The following is a 27344-nucleotide window of genomic DNA, read 5'->3' as shown; positions in this document are numbered from 1 at the left end:
TTGACAGGCTATGCAAACTAAGGCTCTATTGTTCTTTCCCAGGATGTACTTTCCCTTATCTCCCATTTGCATTTCACCCCAAGCATTACCTCTGTTGCAGCTTTCCCAGGAAGAACATTCCTGACAGATTTTCAGAGGACCTTTAAGAAGACTAAACCCCATTAACAAGTGTTTATCCTTTCTTTTCTCCCACAGAAAAAAAAAGAGGGAGAGAGAAGTGAGGAGATACAAACAGTGATTCCTTTTAGTCTTTCTTTCCTTACAGTCTGCAAAACAAGTTTGAATCCCTGCTATATCGAATCCCTCTATTATTATTTTTCTTTGGCTTTGACGCTTCTCTTTAGGTTACAAATAATCTGCATTCATTTATTTAATCAGTTTTTCCATTATGTATTTTTTCCATTATGTATTTTTAGTCAGGTAGTCTTGCCTGAGTATTTCTTATTAATTGTCATTGTGGCTACTTTGAGATACTTGCGCAACTTTAGATTCCTAATCTCTTTATTTTCATTTGAGATGCTTATTATTAGAAATTGTGTGTTTTAGCATTTATTTATTTTGTTGGTTCCTCATAGGTCAGTGTTTTGTTTTGTTATATTTTGGGGCATGTCCATCAGTCCATCTCATGTGGAATAAGGACCTTCATTTATTGCATCTCCAAAACTTATTGCTAATGTTTATTTGTTCAGGTACCACCTGTAAGTGTTTTTCCCCCTCTCCATAAAGTTCTCTCTTATCAGATAGAACATTGCTTAAAGGTGGATCTAATTTTTTTGTTTTTGGTTTGTTCCCTTTTAAATTGTTACCCTTTTGAAAGAAAAGAAAAACCCAAACAAACTTTGCAGATAATGACAGTAGTAATTATATAGAAATGTGATGAATAAAATACTTAAAATTAAGGAAGAACAAGGAAACAGTGGGGTCACTTAGAGGAGAAGATGGTGAAATGCAAACAGGGGATAGAGAAAGGGCAGAACTCCTCAATGCCTTCTTTGCCTCAGTCTTCTCCAAAAAAGAAAAACAATGCCCGACCTGAAGAATATGGAGCAGATGATTCAGCAGGGGAAACACAGCCCAGAACAAGTAAGGAGGTAGTACAAGAATACTTGGCTAGTTTAGATGTATTCAAGTCTCCAGGGCCAGATGAACTACATCCAAGAGTATTAAAAGAACTGGCAGAGGTGATTTCAGAACCACTGGCAATAATCTTTGAAAATTCCTGGAGAACAGGCGAAGTTCCAGCAGACTGGAGGAGGGCAAATGTTGTCCCTATTTTCAAAAAGGGGGAAAGAGAGGACCCAAACAATTACCGCCCAGTAAGCCTGACATCAATACCAGGAAAGATTCTAGAGCAGATCATTAAGCAATCAGTCTGTGAGCACCTAGGAAGAAACTCTGTAATCACTAAAAGTCAGAATGGGTTTCTGAAAAATAAGTCATGTCAGACTAATCTGATCTCATTTTTTGACAGAATTACAAGCCTGGTAGATGAAGGGAACGCTGTGGATGTAGCCTATCTTGATTTCAGCAAGGCCTTTGACAAGGTGCCCCATGATATTCTTGTAAAGAAGCTGGTAAAATGTGGGCTAGACAATGCTACCATTCAGTGGATTTGTAACTGGCTTACTGACTGAACCCAAAGGGTGCTCATCAATGGCTCCTCCTCATCCTGGAGAGTAGTGACTAGTGGGGTGCCACAGGGTTCTGTCTTGGGCCCAGTCTTATTCAACATCTTTATCAATGACTTGGATGATGGGCTTGAGGGCATCCTGAGCAAGTTTGCAGGCGACACCAAATTGGGAGGGGTGGCTAATACCCCAGAGGACAGAATCACACTTCAAAATGACCTTAACAGATTAGACAACTGGGCCAAAGCAAACAAGATGAATTTTAACAAGGAGAAATGTAAGGTACTACACTTGGGCAAAAAAAATGAAAGGCACAAAAACAGGGTGGGTGACACCTGGCTTGAGAGCAGTACATGTGAAAAGGATCTAGGAGTCTTGGTAGACCACCATCTTTACATGAGTCAGCAGTGTGATGCAGCAGCTAAAAAAGCCAATGCAATTCTGGGCTGCAGCAATAGGAGTATAGCATCTAGATCAAGGGAAGTAATAGTACCACTGTATTCTGCTCTGGTCAGACCTCACCTGGAGTACTGTGTCCAGTTCTGGGCACCACAGTTCAAGAAGGATACTGACAAGCTGGAATGTGTCCAGAAGAGGGCAACCAAAATGGTCAAAGGCCTGGAAACGATGCCTTATGAGGAACGGCTTAGGGAGCTGGGTATGTTTAGCATGGAGAAGAGAAGGTTAAGGGGTGATATGATAGCCATGTTCAAATATATGAAAGGATGTCATATAGAGGAGGGAGAAAGATTGTTTTCTGCTGCTCCAGAGAAGCAGACACGGAGCAATGGATTCAAACTTCAAGAAAGAAGATTCCACCTAAACATTAGGAAGAACTTCCGGACAATAAGAGCTGTTCGGCAATGAAATTTGCTACCAAGGAGTGTGGTGGAGTCTCCTTCTTTGGAGGTCTTTAAGCAGAGGCTTGACAGGCATATGTCAAGAATGCTTTGATGGTGTTTCCTGCTTTGCAGGGGTTTGGACTGGATGGCCCTTGTGGTCTCTTCCAACTCTATGATTCTATGATTCTAAGATTTTATTGATTGCAGCTTCCCAAGAAGACTCCAGGAAATATTTTTCTTTTTCTCTTCTCTTTGGCCTTTGCCCCTTCCTCCTTCTAACTGTGTCCTTAAGTACCCCCAAACCCTGCCCCTTACAGGATACTCCTTCTACAGATTTTACTATAGACCCAATGATGAAAAACATTGAACCCAAATCCTCATGACCACAAAACTATTTATTACCTGCAACTACAGACACCAGAGTTTTCAAAGTGGCCACAACAATCTCATTCCAAAAGGATATGGACTGACAGGGCGGGGAGTTGAATTGTAAGGACATTTTCTCAAAATCACACGATTTCCTCAGAGACATCCAACTGGGGTGGAATTAATAATTTGTAGGTTTTGTGTATTATGTGTTATTATGTAGGGGGTGGAGGGCTGACAAAGGGGGGAAAGTTGAATTGCAAGGACATGCTATCTCTCTAATCTCAAGACTTTGATTTAGGATTGGAAGAATAAGGAAAAGCAACAAGGTTTGACTTCAAGATATGCAACTGATATATAAATGTTTTGTGTTGTGTGATCTTATGCAGAAACATTGAACTATTTTTGTGTACATGTAAATGTCACTTCCACAAAGGGGGGAATTTTGTGTGTAATTGTTTTTTTATGTTTAATGTATAAGTATGTTATTGTATAGTATCTTATTCCTTACACACCCAATGGAGGATTCTCATGTTTTCTAATAGATCAGGTTATTGCGTAGTCCAATATTTAGATTAAGATCAATTTATGACTACATTCCCTTATCTCACCTAGCACTTTGTAGTATGCCAGCCTTCTTACACATTTTTAGATTGTTTTAAATCCATTTTACCAAGGAGAAGCTTCACTTCAGGATCCATGAAAACATTTGATACATTATGGTATGCATGCTTTGATTTAACAGGAATGATTCCTTATCGAGTTAAAATTGACCTATTTGGACAAGTGCCCTTCTTAGAATGGTTTTTACGGATTGGTTTGAAAAGTTGAAAACCATGGCGCTATCTAAATTTTAATTGGCCTCAGTTTGGATTGGCCATGTATCCCAGGTGCAATGAACTTTCTCTGGTCCCCTCAGAACAACTGAGCAACTTTCCTAGAGTGCAAGACCAACGCCAATAAATAATAATGCAATCCCATTGAAGGCAAAGGCAAAGACATTTCTCTCACGGCGTGTCCAAACCTTATGTCAGGGACAAGGCAACATGGTCAAAAGAAAAGCCCTAAGGGGATTTCGCCAGGAGTTGTTGCTGTGCGTATGTTGGAGGTGTGGGACCAGAAAACTAACTTTGGCACCTGAGAACACACAAAAAGGCAGAAACAAAGCAGAATGCATTTTTCAATCATTGCTGAACCTTCCTGATAAATGTAAAGCATAGACCACTATTGAGAAAATGTTTCTTTCAACATGCTAGAATGCTATAAGTAATTTTAGTAACAAAATGCAACATGTGTTATTTTATGTCATATCCTATGTCCAGGTATGTGCATTCCTACACTTCCAAATAGCCTAAAGGGACCTGACATGCAAGGCTTTGAGATTTACACAAAGACGTCCATTTCCAATAAAACAGGGTTAATAATGAATGTGAGGCAATAATTTTTGTACCAAAAATTAAGCCTCAAAGGGAGGATATTGTTGTAAATTTTAAGGTTTTATATATATATAAATATATATAATTGTTCATAAACATGTACATGAATGTACAGGCACATTTCTAAAGCAGCACAGGAAGACAGGCCTGACTGACACCATTTTGACTCTCTCTGACCAGAATCACACACACATTTCCACATGACTACCAACTTGGGAGCCATAATCCTGTAAGCCAGAGGCTCTGCCAACTGGACATTTCCCCATCAATGATGCCAGACTGCTAGCCATCTCTTTCACAATGGAAGACTCCTCCGAACAAAAGATAGTGAACAACTTTTAGGAAACTGTTAATTTCTCTTTGTGTTTAGGAATTCACACCTGGGAGGGGTGAGAGGACTAGGAGAGGTGTCAAAGGTGCTCAGATTTCTACCTTGAACCCTCCCTTTTTGTGAGGTATTGATTACGTAGCTGTGATGTAAGGTAAAGGTAAAGGGACCCCTGACCAGTAGGTCCAGTCGTGACCGACTCTGGGGTTGCGCGCTCATCTCGTATTATTGGTCGAGGGAGCCAGCGTATAGCTTCCAGGTCATGTGGCCAGCATGACAAAGCCGCTTCTGGCAAACCAGAGCAGCACATGGAAACACCATTTACCTTCCCGCTGTAGTGGTTCCTATTTATCTACTTGCATTTTGACGTGCTTTCGAACTGCTAGGTTGGCAGCAGCTGGGAGCAAGCAATGGGAGCTCACCCCGTCACAGGGATTCGAACCGCCAACCTTCTGGTCAGCAAGCCCTAGGCTCAGTGGTTTAACCACAGCGCCACCAGGGAATGATGTATTTAGGGGGTGTTTCTTGGTGATGGGAAAACTGATAAAAGTGGAGGTTCTCTTTTGTTCTGGGTTCCTTCCTTGATCTCTTGTGTGAGGGGAAGGACCCTGTTGCAACAGCAAAAATAAAGGCTTTGCTTCTCAAAATTCTCTGGTTGGCCTCTGTTACATTCTCCGACCGATGGAGAACCCAATAATGGAATAAGAGCAGATTTTTGCTTATTTCACATAAGGCATCAAAATTGCCAATAAAAGTTTAAAACATCAGAAAAAATCAGCAGATAAGCTAAAAACATATTAAGACACACTTCAATTTCTACATTGTCTGGATAGGCAAAATGTTTTTAGCAGGTGCCAAAAGGAATACAGCAACACTTTATTGTGGACGTTTAAAGGCGCCACTATATGCCAACACCAAAAGAAGGCTGCAGGCGAGTTCTGCGAAATACTGTAATTTATAAAACGGACATACTTTTTTTCCATGACGCCATACTCAAAACTTTTTACGTACATTTGTTTAAAAGTCACAGCAAGGTTAAAATACTATCCGAAAAGCCCAGTAACACAACACATAGCAATAAATGCTTGTGAATCAGGAATGTCAACAGAATAAAAGGCACAGGCTCCCTTTTTCAACAGAGGGAAAGGAATGTGTGTGTGTGTGGGGAGAGAGAGAGAGAGAGAGAGAGAGAGAGAGAGAGAGAGAGAGAGACCATGAGTCTTGCACATCAATTACCTTGTAGAACATTCTGTCAGCAAAGCGCAGCATCTCAGCAAAAGCATTCAGCCAGCAGTGAAAGAGCAAAAAATATAAGAATATTGTCATCAATGTACCTGGGGAGCAAAGAAGAAAACATGTATTTCAGGCTAATTTATTTCATTCATGTGGAGGGGGAAATGGCTTGCCCTCCCCCCTCTGTATTGCTCCCCAAGTTTCCATAAACGCTCTAGAATAGCAAACCCTTGAAATAGAAGTAATGAAAGTACTGATTGACCTTGCTTAGGACAATATCTGAGGATGTTTGCTCTTGACCATTTGCTAATGCAGTGTTGGGCAAAGGGTTGTTGATCTGATGCCACGGATACTGTACTGCAAAAGCTCTGTGAGGGGCAAATGGCAGCAAATAAGCTAGCAAGGATAAGAAATGGACCTAGCAATAAAGATCATTAAATATTGTTAATGTGTAAATGTATAAATATGTACATTAGTTGCTTTGTCATATTTGCTCAAGTATTAATTAGCTTGAACCTTTATAAATATGCTGTAAATAGAAGACGTATAATGTTGCACTTGTGTTTTCAGGCCACGAACTGAGCAAGCAGGCTCTCCCATCTCTCTGGAGGGGAGGGGGGACTCAATGAGGAATTTAAAAAAATAAAAAAGGGAGTTTACCAGATGAGTGACAATAGGCTGCAGCAAAGGGGTGGGGAGGAAAACATCACAGAAAATGGGTTGAGAAGTCAAGAACAGAAAATGAATCTCTTTTAAAAAATGTATTGGAATGTTATGTGTAAAATGTTCAGAAATTTAACAAAATATTATTTAAAAGATTGTTAATGTTTTTAATGTTTTAGATCAGGGGTCCCAGACTACGGCCCCAGGGCCGGATGCGGCCCAATTGGCCTCCCAATCCGGCCCGCGGCGCCCCCCGCCGCCCGCTGCCGCCGCCCGCTCTTTCGGCGCGCTGCACGGCGGCGCACTTCCAGATCGGAAAAAATAGCCGAAAATAGTTTCTGCGCATGCGTATGGGCCTCTCCCGACCCAGAAGAGGTCATTTCCGGTGCACTTCCGGGTTGGGGGAGGTGCACTTCCGGGTTGGGGGAGGCCATACGCACGCGCACAAACAATTTTCGACAATTTTTCCGGCCTGGAAGCGCGCCACCGCGCCAGTAAATGGGTGTGCACATGCGCACTGGCGCGCACTCCCCCACCCTCCGGCCCACTGCGCGCGCACTCTCCCGCCCTCCGGCCCGCCGCACGATCGGCGCGGCGGGCACCGGCCCGAAGGCGGGTAAGCCTGGGGACCCCTGTTTTAGATAATTCAATGTAAAAAATATGTATTTCCGTTGCTTTAGTCATATTGGGTAAAGTATTAGTTAGCTTGAACCTTTAGATATATAAAAATGGGGGGGGGAGATATAAAAATAGGGGGGAAAGGGAGTTTACCAAAAACAAACACTGGAGCCTTTTTGCTAGAGATTATATGGTTAGAAATTCAAAAAAGGATGGTTAAATTGTTTATGTATGTAAGTACAGCAGCTAGAATTCTTTATACACAGAAATGGAAAGATGAAAAAGTCCTTATTAAGAGGAATGGATAATAATGTAATGGACCTATGTTGAATTAGCAAAGCTAACAGCTATAATAAGAGAATCTAATGCTGAGTACTTTTTTGAATAGAAGACCTTTTTGGATTTTTTAAAGAAACATTACAGGATGAAGAATCCACAACTAGGTTTTCAGCTAAGAGCAACAGAAAAAATTAGAGACAATTGTATTGTGATAAATGAGTGACAATAGGCTGCAGCATAAGGAAAACATCACAGAAAACGGATTGAGAAGTCAAGAACAGAAAAGAAATCTCTTTTAAAAAATGTATTGGAATGGTTTGTGTAAAATGTTCAGAAATTTAATAAAAGTGTAAAAGATTGATAATGTTTTAGATAATTCAATGTAAAAAATATGTATTTTTGTTTCTTTAGTCATATTTGCTAAAGTATTAGTTAGCTTGAACCTTTATACAGTCGTACCTCCGTTTACGTAACCCTCTGGTTATGTAAACTTCGGGATGCGTATGCGTACATGCACAGAAAAGGTCCTCCGGGTTGCGAAAACCTTGGGATCCGTCCGGACCTCCAAAATGGATCCCATCCACAACCAGAGGTACCACTGTACATATAAGAATAGAAGGTGCATAAAGTCCTTTACCAATATCAGACTATATAGACTAGAACAAGGAGAAAGAATCTGCTGTTTTAGTTAAAGATTAACTATTGTGTTTGTTTGTTTATTGTTTGACTTGTTTTGACTTGTTTGACTGTTTATTGTTTGACTTGGCTGTTCTGATCTGAGGCTAGTTTGTTGTATTAGTGATGACCTGTAAGGGGGTCTTGACCAGAGCATGAGGATGTCATGTCATGGCTAATGCATAATGGACAACATATAACTCGTATATTTAGCATGATGTAAGCTGTATGTGAAAGAATATAAAAGTGTCTTGAAACCTGTGATCCCACCATTTTATGGGATTTTCCTTGACTGCAGTATAGTTAATAAAAGGGTATTGTCTTGCTGGAATCCTTGGTTGCGTTTCATATTTAATGCCCTACCTTGGACGAACCTGGGGAGTGATTTGGCCCCCTCCTTTGACAATGACCATGTAAATACAGTGGTACTTCGGTTTACAAACATAATTGGTTCCAGAAGTCTGTACTTAACCTGAAGCACACTTAACCTGAAGTGAACTTTCCCAATGAAAGTAATGGGAAGTGGATTAATCCGTTCCAGACAGGTCCATGGAGTACTTAAACTGAAGCGTACTTAACCTGAAGCAAACTTTCCCAATGAAAGTAATGGAAAGTGGATCAATCTGTTCGAGACGGGCCGCGGAGTACTCAATCTGAAGCGTACTTAACCCAGGGTATGAGTGTAATTGGTTCCAGAAATCCGTACTTAACCTGAAGCATACGTAACCTGAAGCGAACTTTCCCACTGAAAGTAATGGAAAGTGGATTAATCCGTTCCAGACAGGTCCGCGGAGTACTTAAACTGAAAATACTCAAACCGAGGCATACTTAAACCGAGGTATGACTGTAACTGATTACCCTCCCATTAGGAACCATTGTCTGTTTTTTGACTGGCACCTAAAACAGACAATGATGGAGCCAGTTACAGGTAGGTAGCCGTGTCGGTCTGAGTCGAAGCAAAATAAAAAAATTCCTTCAGTAGCACCTTAAAGACCAACTTCAGGTATCTGAAGAAGTGTGCATGCACACGAAAGCTCATACCAAAATATAAACTTAGTTGGTCTTTAAGGTGCTACTGAAGGAATTTTTTTAATGATGGAGCCAGACACGCTTCCCTGTGGACCGCATTATACAAGCAGGGAGCCACCACTGAAAGGGTCTGTTTGCATGTTCCACCCTCCACTCCTCCCTAAGATATTTACGCAGTGACAAGGAGAGAGGAAGCCCTTGTGGTGTTGGGGTCCTGAGCCGCATGAGGATTTGTAAGTCAAAACCAGCACTTTGAACTGAGTCCAGAAACTAACGACTGCTTGCATCTCCAACACAAGACCAAAAAGCAGAGATGGATGAAGCAGGATTGCACCTGCTCCAGTCTACTTGTACTGATATTATTACATACTGCAAAAGCTGTTCAGAGAGAAGAGCAGTAGCTCACTGGTAGTGAGTGCATGCAAAAGGTAGAGCCAGGAAATCTTCCTTGTCTGGAAACCCTGGAGATCCACAGTTAAGATCATCCCACAGGCCATACTTTACCAGTTGTTGCCAGTTGTTTTTTATTTGTTGCTTAGATAAATTCCAGAATCAAAAGGGGCCCAGTATGACAAGCAGAAGCACTCACTTGGAAGTATGGTGTTGAAGATGCAAAGGACAAGCTCTCGTACATTAAAGTGCTCTCGACTATAGTTCCGAAATGCAGGTAAAAGGTGTTTGTCACATAAATAAGAAGTATAGAAGAGTGACCCAAGGACCTAGACAGGAGTAAAAAAAAAAAGCCCTTGATTATAAAAGTAGCACAGGAGGAAGCCATAAGAGAGAAAGCTGCACAGATCTAAGCTGAGTAAACATAATACAGTATAGAGTCTCTTCCAACTCTATGATTCTATGATTCTAAAGCACATGGCATTCCCCAAAGAATCCTGGGACGTGGACTCCCCCCCCCCCCCGAGTTCTAATTCCCAACACCCTTAATAAACTGCAGTTCCCAATATTATTGAAGGGGGGCAGGAAGCCATGTGGTTTAAATGTCTGGTGTGTATGCAGCCGTAGGCAACAGCTAACCAAAGGATTCAGTGCCACTACGATAGACCGTGCTTCTTTAAGATAAACGGCATTCCATGTGGGCTCCACCATGTTCAGACTCACCATGCCAGCAGTTGGGAGGGTAGGTGCACTTACAAGCAACAGAGTCAGCACACATTGGAAGCCTGTGTATATGTGGCAGCGCCGTCTTAAGCGCCCCTGTCGCCATGGTACGCCGGATCTCTCTGGCGCCCTTCCGCCCCGTTTCCCGGCGCGGTGGGCAGGTGGGCGCGGCGCTGCTGCGCGGCGGGCGGGCAGGCACAGCGCGATCTCTCCGGCGCCCTCCCGCCCCGTTTCCCAGCGCGGTGGGCAGGTGGGCGCCGCGCGCAGCGGACCGGCGGACTGGCCGGCCAGCGGGTGGGTGGGCGCAGCTCGCGGCGCCCTCCTGGCGGGCCAGCGCCATGGTGCCCTGCGCCACCGGGGGTCTACGACGAGCCGGCCCTGATATGTGGAGGGGCCCAGTTGGAACACCTGCTTTACCGACAGCAGCAGCAGCAGCCGTGGTAGTGGTTTCATTGTCCTGCAAGGAGCAGGTCCCACAAGTAGAGAGCTGATTAACAGAATGTTTAGGGAAGTTTTTAATGTTTAATAGATTATTGTATTTTAATATTCTGTTGGAAGCCGTCTGAGGAAATCCAGCCAGATGGCCGGGGTATGTATAAATAAATAAATAAATAAATAAATAATTTATATCTTTTTATTCCAGATTGTCCTTTGAACTTTTAGGATCTGTGACACTGCACAGCTAGCCTTCAACCATCCTTGAAATCAGCTGATCTGCTCCACTCAGCAAAATTAAAATACAATATACAGATGCTGCACTGTTCACAATTTCCTAAACTTTGGAAAACGTTTATTGATGATCAGAGGATTAGCACACAGACATTGGTTAAAAGTCAGTTTAGGAAGGCTTGTCATTTAGTACTATTGTATCCATGTGACCAGGCATGGAAGCTTCAGAAAGCTTTGTCTCTGTTTTCTCATGCCAAAATAAAAATAACTAATGCAGGCTTGTGCAGTCCAGTAGGCTAGTATATATTTTTATGAACCAGGAACTCTTAGCAGTTGTCAAGGCTTCAGAAACACAGGAATCCCAAAAGGAAGAGAAATATCTAACCTGTGCAAACATGGTAGCTACATAGCTCCATCTTATTGTAGGAGTTCTGAAAAGTAAAGGAAGTCACAGTCATTACACCTAAGTCAAGACAAGAGCTTGCTTGGCATCAGCTGAAACCTAATTTGTGATAATTTTACAAACAACTGCTAGACAGCAAGTCACTTTGAGTTACTTTCCATGATAAAGGCAACTAATAAGGTGCAATAAAAAAATAAAAGCAGAGCTGATGTAGTCTGCAGTAAACACAAACCAATTTCTCTTCCAGAACAGCAAATACTTATCGTAAGAAAGTCTGTTTGCTAGATATAACTTTGGTCAAACTGCATGTTTTACTAAATGTGCAGCTGCACTATTTTTTTTTAAATCAGTTTGTTATTTTGCATAAAGAAGGAAAGGAGTAGTTGAAGGCAATAGGATATATAAATTGGAGAAAATGAAAAATAGAAAGATAACCCTCTATAACTTCTACAAAGGAACTCTAGAACAGCGTTTCTCAACCGCTGTTCCGCGGCACACTACCCTGTTTCTCATATTTTAAGACATACCCATAAAATAAGCCATAGCAGGATTTTTAAGCATTCAAGGAATATAAGCCATACCCCGAAAATAAGACATAGTGATAGGCGCAGCAGCAATGCCGGCCGCGGCAGGAGGAGGAGGAAAAAAATAAGACATCCCTTGAAAATAAGCCATAGTGTGTTTTTTTGAGGAAAAAATAAATATAAGACATGTCTTATGAGAAACACGGTAGTGTGCCGCGAGACGCTGGCTGGTGTGCCGCGACGTGCGACGACGAGAAGGGCGATTTGCATTGTCACGTGCCTGGCGGCCGCCAATAGTCAACACTGACCCGCCGGAAAGGAAGCCGGCCGGGTCACGACGCAGGGCGAGCACAGCTCTCAACAGCCACCACCACGGGAGGGTGGTTTTAGACAAACTTAAAGAAGCTGGCTGGATGAGCTCAACCTGAAACTTGCCTCGTGATTTTGTTCATGGAACAAGTGTGCCTTGGCCCAAAAAAGGTTGAGAAACACTGCTCTAGAACCCTATATATATATAAAAAACCCCATCAAAACGCATGAAGAGCACCTGTTATTGGAACCAGAAGCAAAAAACTCTGGTGTGCTCAAAAGAGATATGCATTGAGCCAATGCATTTTGGATCCTACTAGGCCTGCTCCGGGAGAATTCAGAGAAACTGTTGTGTATTGAGTCAAAGGACTTTATATCTGTATTATTATTGTCTGTATTTGCATTAGGATAAAGTGCCTTTTGGTTCCAGAGGGTACAGCTACTATTGGTTCATTTAAGCTGCTGTATTTGGATCCTCTGTCTTATTGGTTTCCTCCAAAAGGCAGCACTGTGATTGCCTGATATTGTTCCCTCCAAAATGTATCCCTTTCTAGCTAGTTCCCTGTCCCTATAAATGTAGCCTTCCTTCCCTCAGAGTCAGTCTTGTTTACTTTAATAAAGAAGTGTTACTAGAGAACTGTCTCCAGCATATTATGTCAAGAGAGCTGAAATCACAAACCCCACGTCACAACTAAACAAACCTAACCTTTACACAGAGACGACCCACTGAAATTCATGACCATGGGTTAAGTTAGAGACCCAGCAGTGGATGAGGCCAGAGGCAAAAGTGAGTGGAGCAATAGATAAAGAGGCTCAGAGGCCAGTGGAGTAGTGTGGGTTGCCCAGGGCCACGAGGAGAGGTTTGGTGGAGGGAGGGAAACAGACAAGTGTATGCATGCACATTCAACTGCCTAATACTGTTTGCATCACCCAGGAGACATAGAAGAGTCGTTCCGTGGTCTGGAGAGGTCACTCCTGGTTTGAATGGAGAAGCTGTTTTCAATGGATCCCAGTGACAGAAGAGGCTGCCCCGGGTGTTGAACTTTTGCATCCATAACAATTTTGCACCCAGGGCAACCGTGCCTGTGGCCCCACCATGCTATGCCACTGCAGAGGATCGCACCTGCCCCCTGGGCCTGAGGTTCCCAACCCGTGTATTATGCCCTCTGTCATGAAGCATGCATCCAGTCCAACCTTGCAATCACAATGGCTATAAGAATTGCCAAGTCACAACGGAGCAACTACATTGACATTACCGGGGATATTCGTCTCTGTAAATAAGGGTGGGAGCAAAGAGGAAATACAGGTACTGGGAAACTTTAGGAACCTGGATGGTGTCTGAAAAAGCAGAACAGAGAGAGTCGTTTAGTACCAGATAATGCCACACTAAAAAAATAAACCCCATAGGGTTCCATCCTTTTTTCTACGGGTCTCAAACTGTTTATTAATGCTTGAGTTTAGCAATACAGTAATACATTTTGAGATGGCTTATATGCCATTCTTATCCGACATTTTTTTTACATTGAGCAAGACAAATTCCTTACCCCATGTTTAACGCCCCCCCCAATAAACCCTCTATTGTCAGAGCACTTTCCCCTGTTCCACTAAACCTAGAATTCTCTTATATCCTTTGCAAGAAGTGTACTCCCATTCCAATAAGCATTAGGAGACTGACAAATTGCATAGCATTGGTAATCTTGCAAAACATGGGGAGGCCCATACAGACATTCTTCGAAACTAGAACAGATATTTGAATTGTCTCCATATCACAGAAGCCAACCCTCAGAACAGGAAGAGGGGAGGGAGCCTTAATTCTCACAGCTGTACGATTATTGTAGAAAACAGTCACTCACTTGTTTTCTGTGGCATAAAGGAAAGTATTCGAGGAGTATTCTCCCTGATAAAAGAGTAGATTTTCATCAGCAGACGCACCTAAAGGAGTGGAATAACAGATAAAACGTATTTGACACCTTACAATTAAGGGAGAGATAGTCCAGAAGGATACCATGGTTAATAGCATCAAAAACTCCTCTGCCTCTCTTTTGATGGAGAGACCAAAGCAGATTCAGTCTCAAACCAGATCAGCACTCAGAATGCAAGAGGTCGAGATAATCAGTATCCTCCAAGAATGCTTCCAGTTGTACTGGCATTACTCTCTCGATCACCGTACTTCCAGAACCTTAAGAATTATGGTGAGTTTCTTTTTGCATCTGACCATTTCTAACACTCTAAGGCCCAATCTCTTGGAAAAAAAGAAAACTTGTCACTGTTAATATTACCACAAGTCAGACAGAAGCAAAAGTGGAATGTGCACACAAAATTACAGGTTAGCGAAGGACTTACATTCTGTTAAGAAGCAGCATTTTGCTAATTTAAACTTTGTGAAATGACCTTTAGCTACATCCACAAGAAACTAGCTCTCCAGATGAAACTCACCTGCTCAAGTATCACTATGAAAGCAGAGGCTGGTGGTAAATTGTAGACAATGGCTATGTAAGCTGGTCCCACTCCAAGCCCAAATATCTGGAAGATCATGAAGAGACCCCCAAAGAAAGTGGAGCGGATTGTCTTGTGGGAGGAACCATGGTAGCCCTGGGCCCACAGCAGGAACAGCCCATAGGGCACAGTCAGGGTGAACAGGAACATGTAAAGCCAAGTGGAAGCAACGACAGAACCTTTGCCAAAAGTGTAGACCAGGAGATCAAACTCCAGCACCGACCTTCAAAAGAGATTCAAACAACACAGAAAGTTAAAATCATATACTTGGATTAAAATATATATTCCATCAGCTGAAATCAGTAACAGTTAAGGAATTCTATAATGAAAGTTGAGGTTCTGTAATTTTAATCTGTTTTAGTATTCTAAGTTTTGTATGTTTTAGAGCAGTGGTCCTCAACCCCCGGGCCACGGACCGGTACCGGTCCGTGGATCATTTGGTACTGGGCCGCTCAAGGAACATTTAATTACAATTAAATTAAAATTATTAAATCAAAACAATCTAAATAAAATATAAACAATCAACGTCCTCCCCTCAGCGGGCCGCAGTAAAATGATCAAACGTTGACTGGTCCGTGGCGATAAAAAGGTTGGGGAGCACTGTTTTAGAGTATGGTTGTGATATTTTTCATGATTTCATTTCATATCTTTTATCTTTGAGGTTCCTTTTAGAATCAGGCAGTGTATAAATCTTATGAAATGAATACTGAACTTAAGTATACTGTACACCCTATGGATTTATATTGCACAGAACATTGTAAAATAAGAAAGCAAACACACAGATACAGACAGATACAACCCCTACAGAGATCCAGGACCCCTTGGATAAGCACACGCATGTGGGGAAACTTGTATTTATTGTGGCATAGCCTGCAGCCTTTCAGTCAGTACTGGCAGGGCTCCACACCTTCCAAGAATTGCATGCAGAACTTTGATTTTAAGTGCTGCTTGATTTTGACCAATCTGAATGCCTGATGGTTTCTTCAAATAAAACACTGGGGGTTGTACTCAATGCAAGGCTAAATAAGCAGCCCATTAGCGCAAGGATTCCTGCTTGTGCAACAGGACTCTCTCTGCCCGATCTCCCTGCCTGTGCCTCACATTCTCCCCAAATCTGCTCTAGATGGTTGGGGGAAAACCCAGAACAGATTTAGGGGGCATGCAGGGGAGGAGAAGGGGCAATCCTTGTGCTGATGGGATTATTCCTTAGCACTGCAGTGGATACGTGCCTAAAAGCCAAATCCTAAGTGTTCTCACTCAGAAGTAAGCCCCACTTGGTTCCAGTGAGATTGCTGAAAAGCATGCATAGCACTGCAGCTTCAAGTGCAGAAGAGCCACAAACACAAGCATGAGCAAACCATGGGTGGGGGCATGTTCTCATTCTCTAGGGTGCTCACGGACACAGGTTCCTTCCATGCACAGACTCTTGATGGTTCAGATAAAGCGATGCCAGTTTTATTAAAGCACAAATACATCCTCTTCTACCCTTTAGCTTCTCATCCACAGAATTATGTTATTACTGTAGTTTGCTGCCTTGTTATGGTAGTATTTAAACCAACAAAGAAAACCCAAAATTGAGTAAAATATGAACATGCACACACAGAATTCCAGAACAATAAAAAAGCACCAATAAAAACAGAATCTAGGATTAAAGTGAACTCTAAAGTCAGGCACATGTGCATACATGCAACACACAGACAGCTTTGGGACTCTACTCTTGAAAGATTTTGGGGCATTTCAAATTATACTTCTACAATTTCGAGCTTTTCATTCTTGTAGACACGTTCCCTCACTTTGTCTATGTCTTTCCCCCAGTACAAGCACTTTGATACAATACTTGCTACGGGTTTTCTAGTTCAACTAAAAGCAAAGCAATACATTTTCATTGGTTCAGGTATGAAATGTCTCAAGTCCAACACTAAAACAAAACAAAAACAAACAAACCGCCAGCTCATCCCTTAAATATTTCCCTACCTTCCTTCATCAATAAAGTTTACTATGAGGGTGCTGAGAATGATCAAGATGAAGAAAGCAATGAACATGTGATGTATGGTCCGGATGTCTTCCACTTCAAATAGTTCACTGAGGAAAATAAGAAGTACATTAGAACATTTCAGGGGGTGGGGCTAAAATGCAGGACGTCCAGTGGTTAAACTTAGGAATCAAAAGCAGCAGGAATATGATCAGAAGATTTCCACAGGAGGATATGGCTGTGGCTTCCCTAGGCCATTTGCTTTTCCTCCTTCAAATGTAACATGGGATCACTCTTTTTCGGAGTGTAATTTCTCTACAAAATTACATATTTTCTACAAAATTCGCCTGTCAACAAATATAAGACCTTCACCACTTTTTAGAGGGGGTAGTGTGGAGAAAGAGATTCTCAAACTGTTTCCAACCAGGACGCTGAGAGTTTAGGTCCCCCTCCCCCCATGAGCCATTCTGACAGGTGGGGAGGAAAGCATTCAACTGCGAATCATCTGCCAAAACCATGACATCAGAGCAAGTCCTTTTCTTTGCCCGTACAATATGAAATCAAAACTGGGACAAGGCATTAAAAGCAGCAATGGTCAACTGTGCCTGCAAACCCAGTTTCCTGTGCCTGCGTGGATTGAAATCAAACCATGTCAGCAAAGGCACAAGACTTTGTAGGCACTGCCTACACTGACTTCTGGTGCAGCAAACCTGCTTTCAGCAGGGAACTACATCTTTACCTGCCCACAGAAGGACTCTGTTTGGGGAAGGTGGACTTGTGGGTCAAATTAGGATGCCAGACCAGGTCAGAAGATCGTTTCACACAGACATTCTGCCATTTTCCACCGACTGAAGCCTTTTGTAATCCCCACTCCATGCTATGTGAATATTTGGGTCTCAGAAGCTTAGAGTGCTTATTATTCATTTATTATTAAATTGATATCCCACCCTGCCTCCAAAGGAGCCCTGGAGAACACAGGACTGTATCATATCCAAGTCTGAACCTACTGGGCCAAGGTACTATTACGTTATGGGTTCTCCTGGGCTGTATATAAATGAAGTTAGGAACAAACATTATTGGAGAACCAGACCACCCATGGGGAGTCTGGATTGCCATTGGGCAATAGACATTCTATTCTGTAGACCAGTTTCTACAGAACAGAACAGCCTCTGTGAATACAGAATACAGCCACATCCAAGTTAGATTTTGGGATGTGCAATAGTCAAATGGCTAGAACATTTATAAAGGTTAGGAATACCTACTTTCAATCTACACAGTATAAAAATGAATGGGATCTACTGGGAGGGAGACGCGAGATGTGCAGATAAGCCACCCAGTGGATCAAGGGAATTTTAGCAAGGGCACCAGTGAAACATACTCACTCCAAGGCAGACTTTCTAGCAACAAAAACTTTTCCGTGTTCTAGAGATGCTCTTGATCCTCTGTGAAAAGAACAAATATTCAGCAACAAATTGTTAAGGAAAAATTCTGGGGTGAGACACTACTCAACAGCCCAGCTTGTCGGGGTGCGAGTCCCCCACGGGTCCATGCGGTCAGTAAAAGAAGGAAGTTCCAGCCAAGTAATTTAGAGCAAAACAGCAGTCTGTAGACCATGATCTTTATTGTTGCGAAACAGATCCCCACAGGAATAAGAACCCTGAGCATGGGTGACATCCTCTTTTAAAACTTCCCTCTTTCCCCCAGAATACACTTCGAGTAGCATCACTAATACACCATCACTACATCACTACATGTCACAAATGGGGAGGGGTATACAAGGGTTACAAAAGTTCAACATTAGGTCACTTTATCAGACACCTTTTCCATCACCTCTTAAGAGAAGCAGACACGAAGCAATGGATTCAAGCTAGAAGAAAGAAGATTCCACCTAAACATTAGGAAGAACTTCCTGACAGTAACAGCTGTTCGACAGTGGAATTGGCTGCCAAGGAGTGTGGTGGAGTCTCCTTCTTTGGAGGTCTTTAAGCAGAGGCTTGACAGCCATATGTCAGGAATGCTTTGATGGTGTTTCCTGCTTGGCAGTGGGTTGGACTGGATGGCCCTTGTGGTTTCTTCCAACTCTATGATTCTAAGTAACCATTTAAAACTCTTTACATATCCTTGCCTTTAGGACTTGTCTGGAGATGGGCTTTCAGAACACCTGACTTGCTAAACTGCCCCTGTGGGTGTCTATTGTTGCCCCCTTGGTCACTCCCTGGGTGGGGTGCCCTGTATATGCTCTCACACTTGGGGGATTATGGCGGGATGCCGTGTTCCTGCTGCCTACGTGACTTCTTGCTTCTTGGTTCATGGAGGGAGGTGGAGCCCAAATTCACCTTTCTTTAAGGATTAAAATGGCATTAGATGAGGTAGCAAAGTCGGTTAAAGTATGGATTTTCTACAAATCTATAAAGCTCGGTATCTTCCCTGAGCTGTCAAGTCAAAATGATATATTCAGGCATAATATTTGTAACATTTTAACAACTTCAAAGATGTGCCCCCCCCACACACCATTGCTGTAACAGAATCAACATTTCAACTCTGCTTCAGACTCAGCTAAGAGCCAACATACTTGCTTTTGAAGCCACCGTCTTTCTCGGCTGAGAAGGCAGGGGGCGAAGACTCCAGCTGAACGGACTTCGCAATCAAGCCATTTACGAATTCTGTAAAGTGGCTGTCGATCCGCTGCATGAAAGCTGGTTTCATTTGCTGATAAAATTTGGAGGAAGGAAGGAAGAGAAAAGAGAACACCTTAAGTATGATTCCTAAGTATTGCCTGTAATTTGCCTGCTAAAATGTAATGCAAGGCTGACTTCCTAACACCATGCTAACAACGAACGTGTCTCATTTCCTGACAACTGACTATATATTCTTGGACCCCAGTCAAAGTAATGGCCAGAGAGGCCAATGGTCAGCGCTGATGGGACTTCCTGGTCTAGCAACATCTGGTTCCCCATTCCTTTTTTTTAATAATATTTATTTTCCTTCACCAAATCTGTACATTTTTCCCCTCTTCATGCTTATTCACATATACATACATATACATTTGTTTATTACATTTTTCATACAATATCTCGAGTCTTCCTTTCCCAACAAAAAAGGGAAAGGAAGGAAAGAAAATAAACCAAAAGCAAAAAACAAAAAACAAAAAAATTATATACAAATATGAAAAATAAATAAATAATAATAATATTTTGTCTTTGGACTTCCTGTTATCTCCATCAGCATACTTTTTGCTCTTTTGTCATAGAATGTATATTCAATCCATGCTGTCTCTGTTTTTACATATCGTTTCACACTCCTATTGCTTTAAGTAACCCAATTTCTGCAAATCCAAACAATTTTCTTCCCTTTTTACTCAAACGCTATCATAGAAATTTTGTTCTCAGTGTATTTTCTAACATATTTCTTGTACCTATCCCACTTTTAAACAAATTCTTCTTTAACCTTTCCTCTCAAGCTGTTTGTTAACTGTGCCATTTTGGCAAATTCCTGAAGTTTATTTTGCCAATCTATAAGTTCTGGAGCTTCCTTTTCTTTCCATCCTTTGCCTAGCTGCCTCCCATCTTGCTTACAAATAAACTCACTCCACATATCTGACAGAAATCTGACCAGAAAACTGACTTGTTCTGCAGGGGCTTTTTGTTTTGTTTTTGTTATACTAGTCAAATACCAACCACATGCAAAACACACTCTTTTAGTCTATTAAATTTAAGGAAAGCCGACAAGTCCAAGAATAGGATGTAAGAAGGCACCATGATCAGGCCCGGCTCTAGGTGTAGTCCCGGTGGCGCGGGGTGCCAGGGCGCTGGGCCGGCAGGGGGGGACGCTGCGAGTCGAAGCCGTGCTGCATGCTGCAAGGGCGGGGGTGCCGGAGCGATCTCCGCGCCTCAGCGCCAGAGCGCCCGACCTGCTTGAGACGGCCCTGACCATGATCACCCACAAAATGCTCAGTTCTGGCTAACTCCCCACCATACACACAAAGATTCTTTAAACAGCTAACAGTTTAATGAACAGCTAACAGTTTAATGAAGTTGCTTCAAAGGTAGAACCCTGGCTAGCAGAACCCAATAAAAAGGTCTCTCACAACTCTACCCAATGTAGGGAAGAATGTCTAAAGAAATTAAACAGGGAAACACATTTCACTTAGGATTTCATTTTTAGAAGTTTAGCACTATGATTGCTTTGATGTGGCAATTTTATTTGGGTCTGTCTTATTTGGGTTTGAATTGCAGCAAGTTCTCTCTGCGTATCAGTCTGGCTCTGTTGATCTGTTGTTTAACTTCATCAGGTGGATATTTTAGTTCTAAAAAGGTTTGCTGTAGATCTCTTAGATGAGAGTCTTTGTCTGTAGAGTTGGAACAGATGCGGTTGTAACGTAGGGCCTGGCTAGATACAATGGATTGTTTGGTATCTTTGGGATGGTAGCTAGAAGCATGTAGATTTGTTTGTCGGTCAGTTGGTTTATATTATAAGGTGGTTCTATACGGCCATCCTGTATTTTTATAGTAGTGTCCAAAAAATGTATTTCTTGCATAGATTGGTTCATTTTTAGGTTGATGGTGGGGTGAAAGTCATTGAATGTCTGGTGGAAGGTAAAAAAGTAGCTCAAAGTAGCTAGCTGTCTTATTACAAAAGAATTTCAGAAATAGACTGGAAAGAGAAGTTGCTGAACTGCAACTTATTACCAAGCTTAAAACCATGGAGAGACCTGGTCTGAATAAAGGGATTGGATTCTTATCTCATTACAGCTGGCCCTGCCATGCATTGCTGTGGCTTAGTTTGTTAAATGGAGGGTCAGAGTCCCTCTTCAGACTCTCCTGGCTGTCAAGAGTCCCCGTTTTGTGTGTGTTATGTTTAGATAGGGGTATCCCTGTGTCTCCCCTCACTCTGTATCAACCAATTAGGTATGGGTCGGGGTTGGATTTGATCGGGGTTGGTTTGCTTGGATGGCGGGGTGGGGTTGGGTCTCTGGGGCTGGCTGGATCATGGGGTGGGTTTGATTTCGGTGTGGCGGATGCCGGGGGGGGGTTGGATCTCTGGGCCTGGCTGGATCGCAGGGTAGGTTTGATCAGGGTTGGTTTGCTTGGGCTTGATTTCAGTGTGGTGGATGCCGGGGGGGGGGGGTTGGATCTCCAGGGCTGGCTGGATCGTGGGGTGGGATTGATCAGGGTGGGTTTGCTTGGATTGCAGGGTGGGTTTGATTTTGGTGCGGTGGATGGCGGGGCAGGGTGGATCTCGGTGTGGTGTGTGGATCTCGGGGCTGGGGTTGTCCATTGGTCCTAAATTTCGTTAGTCGGTCTGGATCTCGGCAGACTGCCTGGATCACGTGGGAATATGCTCCTATTCCGCCTATTCCTTTGATGTCCACTGGAGGTTGCTATTTATTTTGACACAAAATCAGGTATATACCTGCCTTAGGTGTGCCGTCTGACTTTGTGGCCAAATTTGATGGCAATCGGGCAAGCGGCTTCGGAGAAAGGTGGGCATTGACAAAATGCATGTTCTACATTTATTTTATATATATACCGGTATATACCTGTGTTTCCCATATTTTAAGACACTGTCTTATATTTATTTTACACAAGAAAATTACCCTATGGCTTATGGACCTTTGGAGCCAGTCCCTTGGGGTGTGATTGAAAGCCCCGGCATTGCGGGTGGTGGTGGTGGGGAAGCAGAGCATTCCTTTTCGGGAGGAGGAGGCAGACACCCGGAACCAGCGGCTGCTGCAGCCCCAACAAAGCGTGCAGCAGCGCCGCTCGTCCCGAGGCAGCGGGACCCAGCAGTAGCGCCGTCCTTGTCCTCCTCCTGCTGCTGCTGCCCGGCTGGGCTCCGGCTGTCCCCGCCCAGCCTCCTCCACGGCCCCCAGGGGCGAGCAGCGGCCTCGCCTCCGCCTGGCCCGGCAGTAACAGCAGCAGCAACAGCAGCAGGAGGACGAGGGCAACGCTGCTGCTGGGTCCCGCTGCCTCGGGGCGAGCAGCACTGCTGCGTGCTTTGTCAGGGCTGCAGCAGCCGCCGTTTCCGGGCACCTCCTGCCTCCTGCCACGGCTGGCATTGCTGCTGCTGACTTGGCACTCTTCTTCCACGTGGCAGTAGCCAGTTCCGGGCGCTAACCCGGCAGATGTCCTCCTCCTCCTGCGGCCGGCGTGCTGGGTCCCGCTGGCTGGCTGGGCGGGCGCTCATGGTCTCACTCCGCGCAGCACGGAGGTATGACTTATTTTCAGGGGCTGTCTTATATTTTACAAATGCTTAAAAAGCCTGCTACGGCTTATTTTATGACTACGTCTTAAAATAGGGGGAACACGGTAGATACATGATAAAGCTATCTTTAGCCATCTCACCCCTTGCTTTTTCCTGTAAGACCAATTGCAGTCGTTAACAGTCATCAACAGCTATCAGGCAGTCAATCACCCTTTTCCACCACCCTTCTGAGTAATACTCCGCCCCACCCTCTCACTACCGGTTATATATAAGCATCTAGTGACTTCTGTTTCAGTGTATCCGAAGAAGTGTGCATGCACACAAAACCTCATGCCAATGACAAACTTAGTTGGTCTCTAAGGTGCTGCTGGAAGGAATTTTTTTTATTCCAGTCCCAGCTTACCAAAACACTGATATGCAGCTCTTGTGGCTCTAGCTGTACTAAATATGAGCAGCAATGCTTTGGCTAGTGATAGATAGCCAGTCTGTGAAACTTTCTTCTTCTTAAAAGACTTTTATTTTTCACATACTGTGCAACAGCAAATATTTGAGAACGTATCTGCTTTCTCATGCACTCACGATTCTGTTTTGTCCTGCTTTTCCTTTAATGCATTTAAACACACATTTCTCTCTCAAGATTTCTAAATGCATTTTGATATGCTTTCTTAGCGAAGAGCTGGCATATTTGAGAAATGTGAAAGTGGGTGAATAGTTTAAGTTTCAATCAGGCCAGAAGGTGCAGATCAGGTTGTTATTGTTGGCATCCATCTGTCTCTTGAGACAATGAAGCGTGCCTCCGGGGATCTAACCAAATCAGGTTATTTATACTGTAGTGGAAATCACAAAGAATGAATTCCTTAAGTATCCCACTTGCTAACAGACTAGCCACCTCCTGTGCCCTACAACAGCAGCTGAAGGTTTCTAAGGCATGAACCTTTGAAGGGTTGGGGGCAGTGAACACAGCATGAACCTTTGAAGGGTTGGGGGATAATAAAGCTACAAAGGACTGTAATGGTTCAAATAAAATAAAATGTCAGAAGACCTAGGAAATCTTTCAGCAGTCCAAGACTCAGTGACTCCAATTACAGGATCTAGGATTGCTACCGTAACAAGCCAATATTATGCATAGATCTGTTGCAGATGGGAGGTGGGTTTTTTGCCATCTAGGGATTCCTCCTTGTCAACTCATATTAACTACAATTCAGATAGGTTTACCTCAGCCTCCACCAAAAGTTGCATCTTTCGAGTGACCAAATGGTCAACGTCAACACGACCTAAGAGAGAGAAAAAAACAAATCGTTACTGTACTGTAAACGATAAAGACAATAAATACTGGGTATATGTTTTCCACAAGTATGAAAGGCAAAACAGGAATTGTATGCAAACTGGAAATTTAAAGTATTTTAAAATCAGTGCTGAAAATAAGTCCACAAAAGTCACTGGCCCTCAAAACTTTCACTTATTCCCCTGCTGAGATGTACCTGCATTAGTAATCCGCTACTGACCAAAAGGAAAAACAACCTACCGTATTCCGATTTCCAAGGCTTCCGTTCCTGGAGTGCATTAAAACCGTAGTTAATTTTGGCAGACCATTTAAACTTATCTACCCAAATACTAAAAAAACAGGAGGTGCTAGGGAGAAGGATTCTAGCCTGGCCACCTCCCGGACATCTGTATGATTCAACCATCCATGCACCGCTTGCCCCCTGCACTCTCCGACAGAAAAATAAAATACAGTAATCTATTAAACATTAAAAGCCTCCCTAAGAAGGGCTGCCTTCAGATGTCTTCTAAAAGTCTGGTAGTTGTTTTTCCTCTTTGACATCTGATGGGAGGGCGTTCCACAGGGCAGGCACCACTACCGAGAAGGCCCTCTGCCTAGTTCCCTGCAACTTGGCTTCTCGCAACGAGGGAACCGCCAGAAGGCCTTCGGTGCTGGACCTCAGTGTCCAGGCAGAACGATGGGGGTAGAGACGCTCCTTCAGGTATACTGAACCAAGGCCATTTAGGGCTTTAAAGGTCAGCACCAATACTTTGAATTGTGCTTGGAAACGTACTGGGAGCCAATGTAGGTCTTTCAGGACCGGTGTTATATGGTCTCGGCGGCTCCAGTTCATCATGTTAATCTACCGTGTTTCTCATATTATAAGTCATGTCTTATATTCATTTTTACTCAAGAAAATAAGCCTGTGGCTTATTTTCGGGGGTGTCTTTTTTTAAAAAAAAATTACGGTACCTCCTCTTTCTGCTGTGGCTCGGCGCCCGGAACTGGCTGCTGTGCACTTTGTTGGTGCTTCAGCAGGGCACGCTGCTGGGTCCTGCCGGGTTGGGGCTCCAAGCTGTGCGCGCTGCAGCTCTTGCTGCGTCCCGCCGCCGGCTTGGAGCTTGGCAAAGCGCGCGCTGCTGCCTTTGCCGGCTCCCGCTCCGTTGGGGCTTGGCAAAGTGCGCGCTTTGCCGAGCCCCAACTGAGCGGGAACCAGCAAAGGCAGCAGCCCGCCGCCGGCTTGGAGCTCGAGCCGGCAAAGGGTGGGCTCCCATCCGGAGGAGGCTGCCATGGGTGCCGAGGCCCCGCCTCCTCTTCCTCCTCCTTCCCCGTGTCCTTGTCTCGGCTCTAGCTGAGCCGGAAGAACGGCGGGAGAGCAGCACAGCGCAAGCACAGCGCACGCCAGGGAAGGAGGAGCCAGGCCGGAACACGCATCACTTCCTCCTCCTTCCCAGCTCCCACCGGCGGATCCTCTGCCCCGCCACAGCCGCCCGGCCTGCCTGCCTGCCTGCCCGCCCTCCGGCTTCCCCACGCCAGAGGCTCCTCCTCGCCCTCCGGCTCCGGCTGCGCTCCCTCTCGCGCTCCTGGCTGCCTCCTTGTCTGGGTCCCTGCTTGCAGCTGCTGCCGCCGCTGCCCTCTTCCTCCTCCTGTCTCTCCTGTCTCTTGCCTGGGCATGTCGTCCCGTTTTCCCTCGCGGAAGGTTCTTGCTGTCGGCCGCTGCCTGCTCCTTCCTCGCTTCCCGGAGCCGCCCTCTCAGACCTTTGCCGGGTCCCGCTGGGTTGGGACTTGGCATGGCGTGCCCTGCCATACCAGCATGTCTTATTTTCGGGGTACGCCTTATATTTCGCTAGGTCTTGGAAATCCTGCCATGCCTTATTTTGTAGGGATGCCTTAAAATATGAGAAACACGGTATCACTCCCATTATAGGCAGGTGTTCCTTGGGAGGCGGAGCTAGATGGCATTCTAAATGGCAGTTGGCAGTTGGGAGTTGGCAGTTGGAGGGTAGAATGTTAGAGAGGGATGCAGGAGCTGTATTAACAAGTCTGTGTTCACTAAAAAGAAGATATGTGCTTTTAAGAACCAAAGAAATTCATGTTTATAAGTTAAATAATAAAGTTAAATGTGCTTAAACGTTCACTGACTCGGCAGTGTCTCAGTACCTTCAGAGGTGTGACAAAGAAGGGAGAACAAAGCTTTCCTGGGGAAGAGGAAACTGTTTGCTTTTTATCCTGTCATACAAAGGGCTGGTTAGCAAAGCCGAAGGAGCCACATAGTTGCCTAAGGGAGAGGCACACTGTAGCAGTAGGGATCCATGGGAGGGACACCCCACTGGTGGCAATAGGTTTCGAACGCAGCGCCTGAGGTACTCTGGAGACAAGTCCAATTTGGACACTCGAGGTTTTTTCTCCTGTTTGTAGAGAAGCACAGGGAGAGTCTTTGATGTTAAAGCAGTGAGGGGGGGATCCCTCACATTTTTGGTGGCAGCGTCGTGATTTGAAAACAACACCCACACGCTGAGTGAAGTCGAATAAGACAAACAAATCCTGTCAGAAGATGGCACATTTACGAAAGGGGAGAGAGCAAAGGGAGATGTTAGAACTCAGGAAGTTGAAACTAGTGAAGAAAATTCCAACTCAGAGCTACAAATATTGAAAGTTCAATTGGAGATAGCTCGAGTTGAAGCAGAAAAAAGTAGAGTTGAAGCAGAAAAAAGTAGAGTTGAAGCAGAAAAAGAAATACAGCTGGAACGATTGAGGACAGATAGAGAGAGATGTATTCTCTTTGGCTTGAAGAGATGAAATTAAGGGCAGAGTTACCACAGAATCTCAATACTAATGAAGTTACCTCAGTGAACGTGAAACGATTCCCTAAATATGTGAGTGGTGATGATATAGAGGCATTTTTATTCTCTTTTGAGAGGGTATGTGGAGAATTTCATATCCCTGAGGAGAACTGGATGATATATTTACGTCCTCAGATCTGTGGGATCTTGAGTGAAATTTATTCAGACTTGAGGGAGGAGGAATTATCAAGCTACTCAGTTTTTAAACATTGGGTTAAAGTGCATTGTGGGCTCACAGCAGAGCAGAGTAGGAAGACATTTCATGGAATTAAGCGGAACCCAAAGGAAACTTATGCCCAGTTGGGAAGTAGATTGGATAGACTGCTGGATAGATGGGTAGAAGGAAGCAGTGTGAAGAGCTTTGAGGAGCTTAAACAGTTAATTGGCTTATCACCAGAGAAAATATTAAATCAATAAATTTCGGAAAATGAAATCAAGACAGTGCTACAG

The 27344-nt window shown here is 43.9% G+C and overlaps 1 protein-coding gene across 1 annotated transcript in view; it reads right to left on the bottom strand.

The window, feature by feature from the left end:
* The window catches only part of LOC118088449 (sterol O-acyltransferase 1), a 52453-nt gene that overhangs the window by 8246 nt on the left and 16863 nt on the right, over positions 1–27344 (bottom strand). Inside the window, exons 4-13 of the mRNA XM_060276623.1 lie at positions 24003–24061; positions 19156–19292; positions 17966–18025; positions 16586–16693; positions 14552–14834; positions 13969–14047; positions 13372–13453; positions 11265–11310; positions 9687–9816; positions 5837–5934 (exon numbers count right to left, since the gene is read on the bottom strand). Of these exons, the coding sequence (XP_060132606.1) occupies positions 5837–5934; positions 9687–9816; positions 11265–11310; positions 13372–13453; positions 13969–14047; positions 14552–14834; positions 16586–16693; positions 17966–18025; positions 19156–19292; positions 24003–24061 (1082 nt within the window). The remainder of the gene's footprint in view (positions 1–5836; positions 5935–9686; positions 9817–11264; positions 11311–13371; positions 13454–13968; positions 14048–14551; positions 14835–16585; positions 16694–17965; positions 18026–19155; positions 19293–24002; positions 24062–27344) is intronic.

The sequence above is a fragment of the Zootoca vivipara genome, chromosome 7 (assembly GCF_963506605.1).
Source record: "Zootoca vivipara chromosome 7, rZooViv1.1, whole genome shotgun sequence".
Taxonomy (NCBI): Eukaryota; Metazoa; Chordata; class Lepidosauria; order Squamata; family Lacertidae; genus Zootoca; species Zootoca vivipara.
The sequence above is the reverse complement of the archived record's forward strand: the minus strand, read 5'-3'. Positions and strand labels throughout refer to the sequence as shown.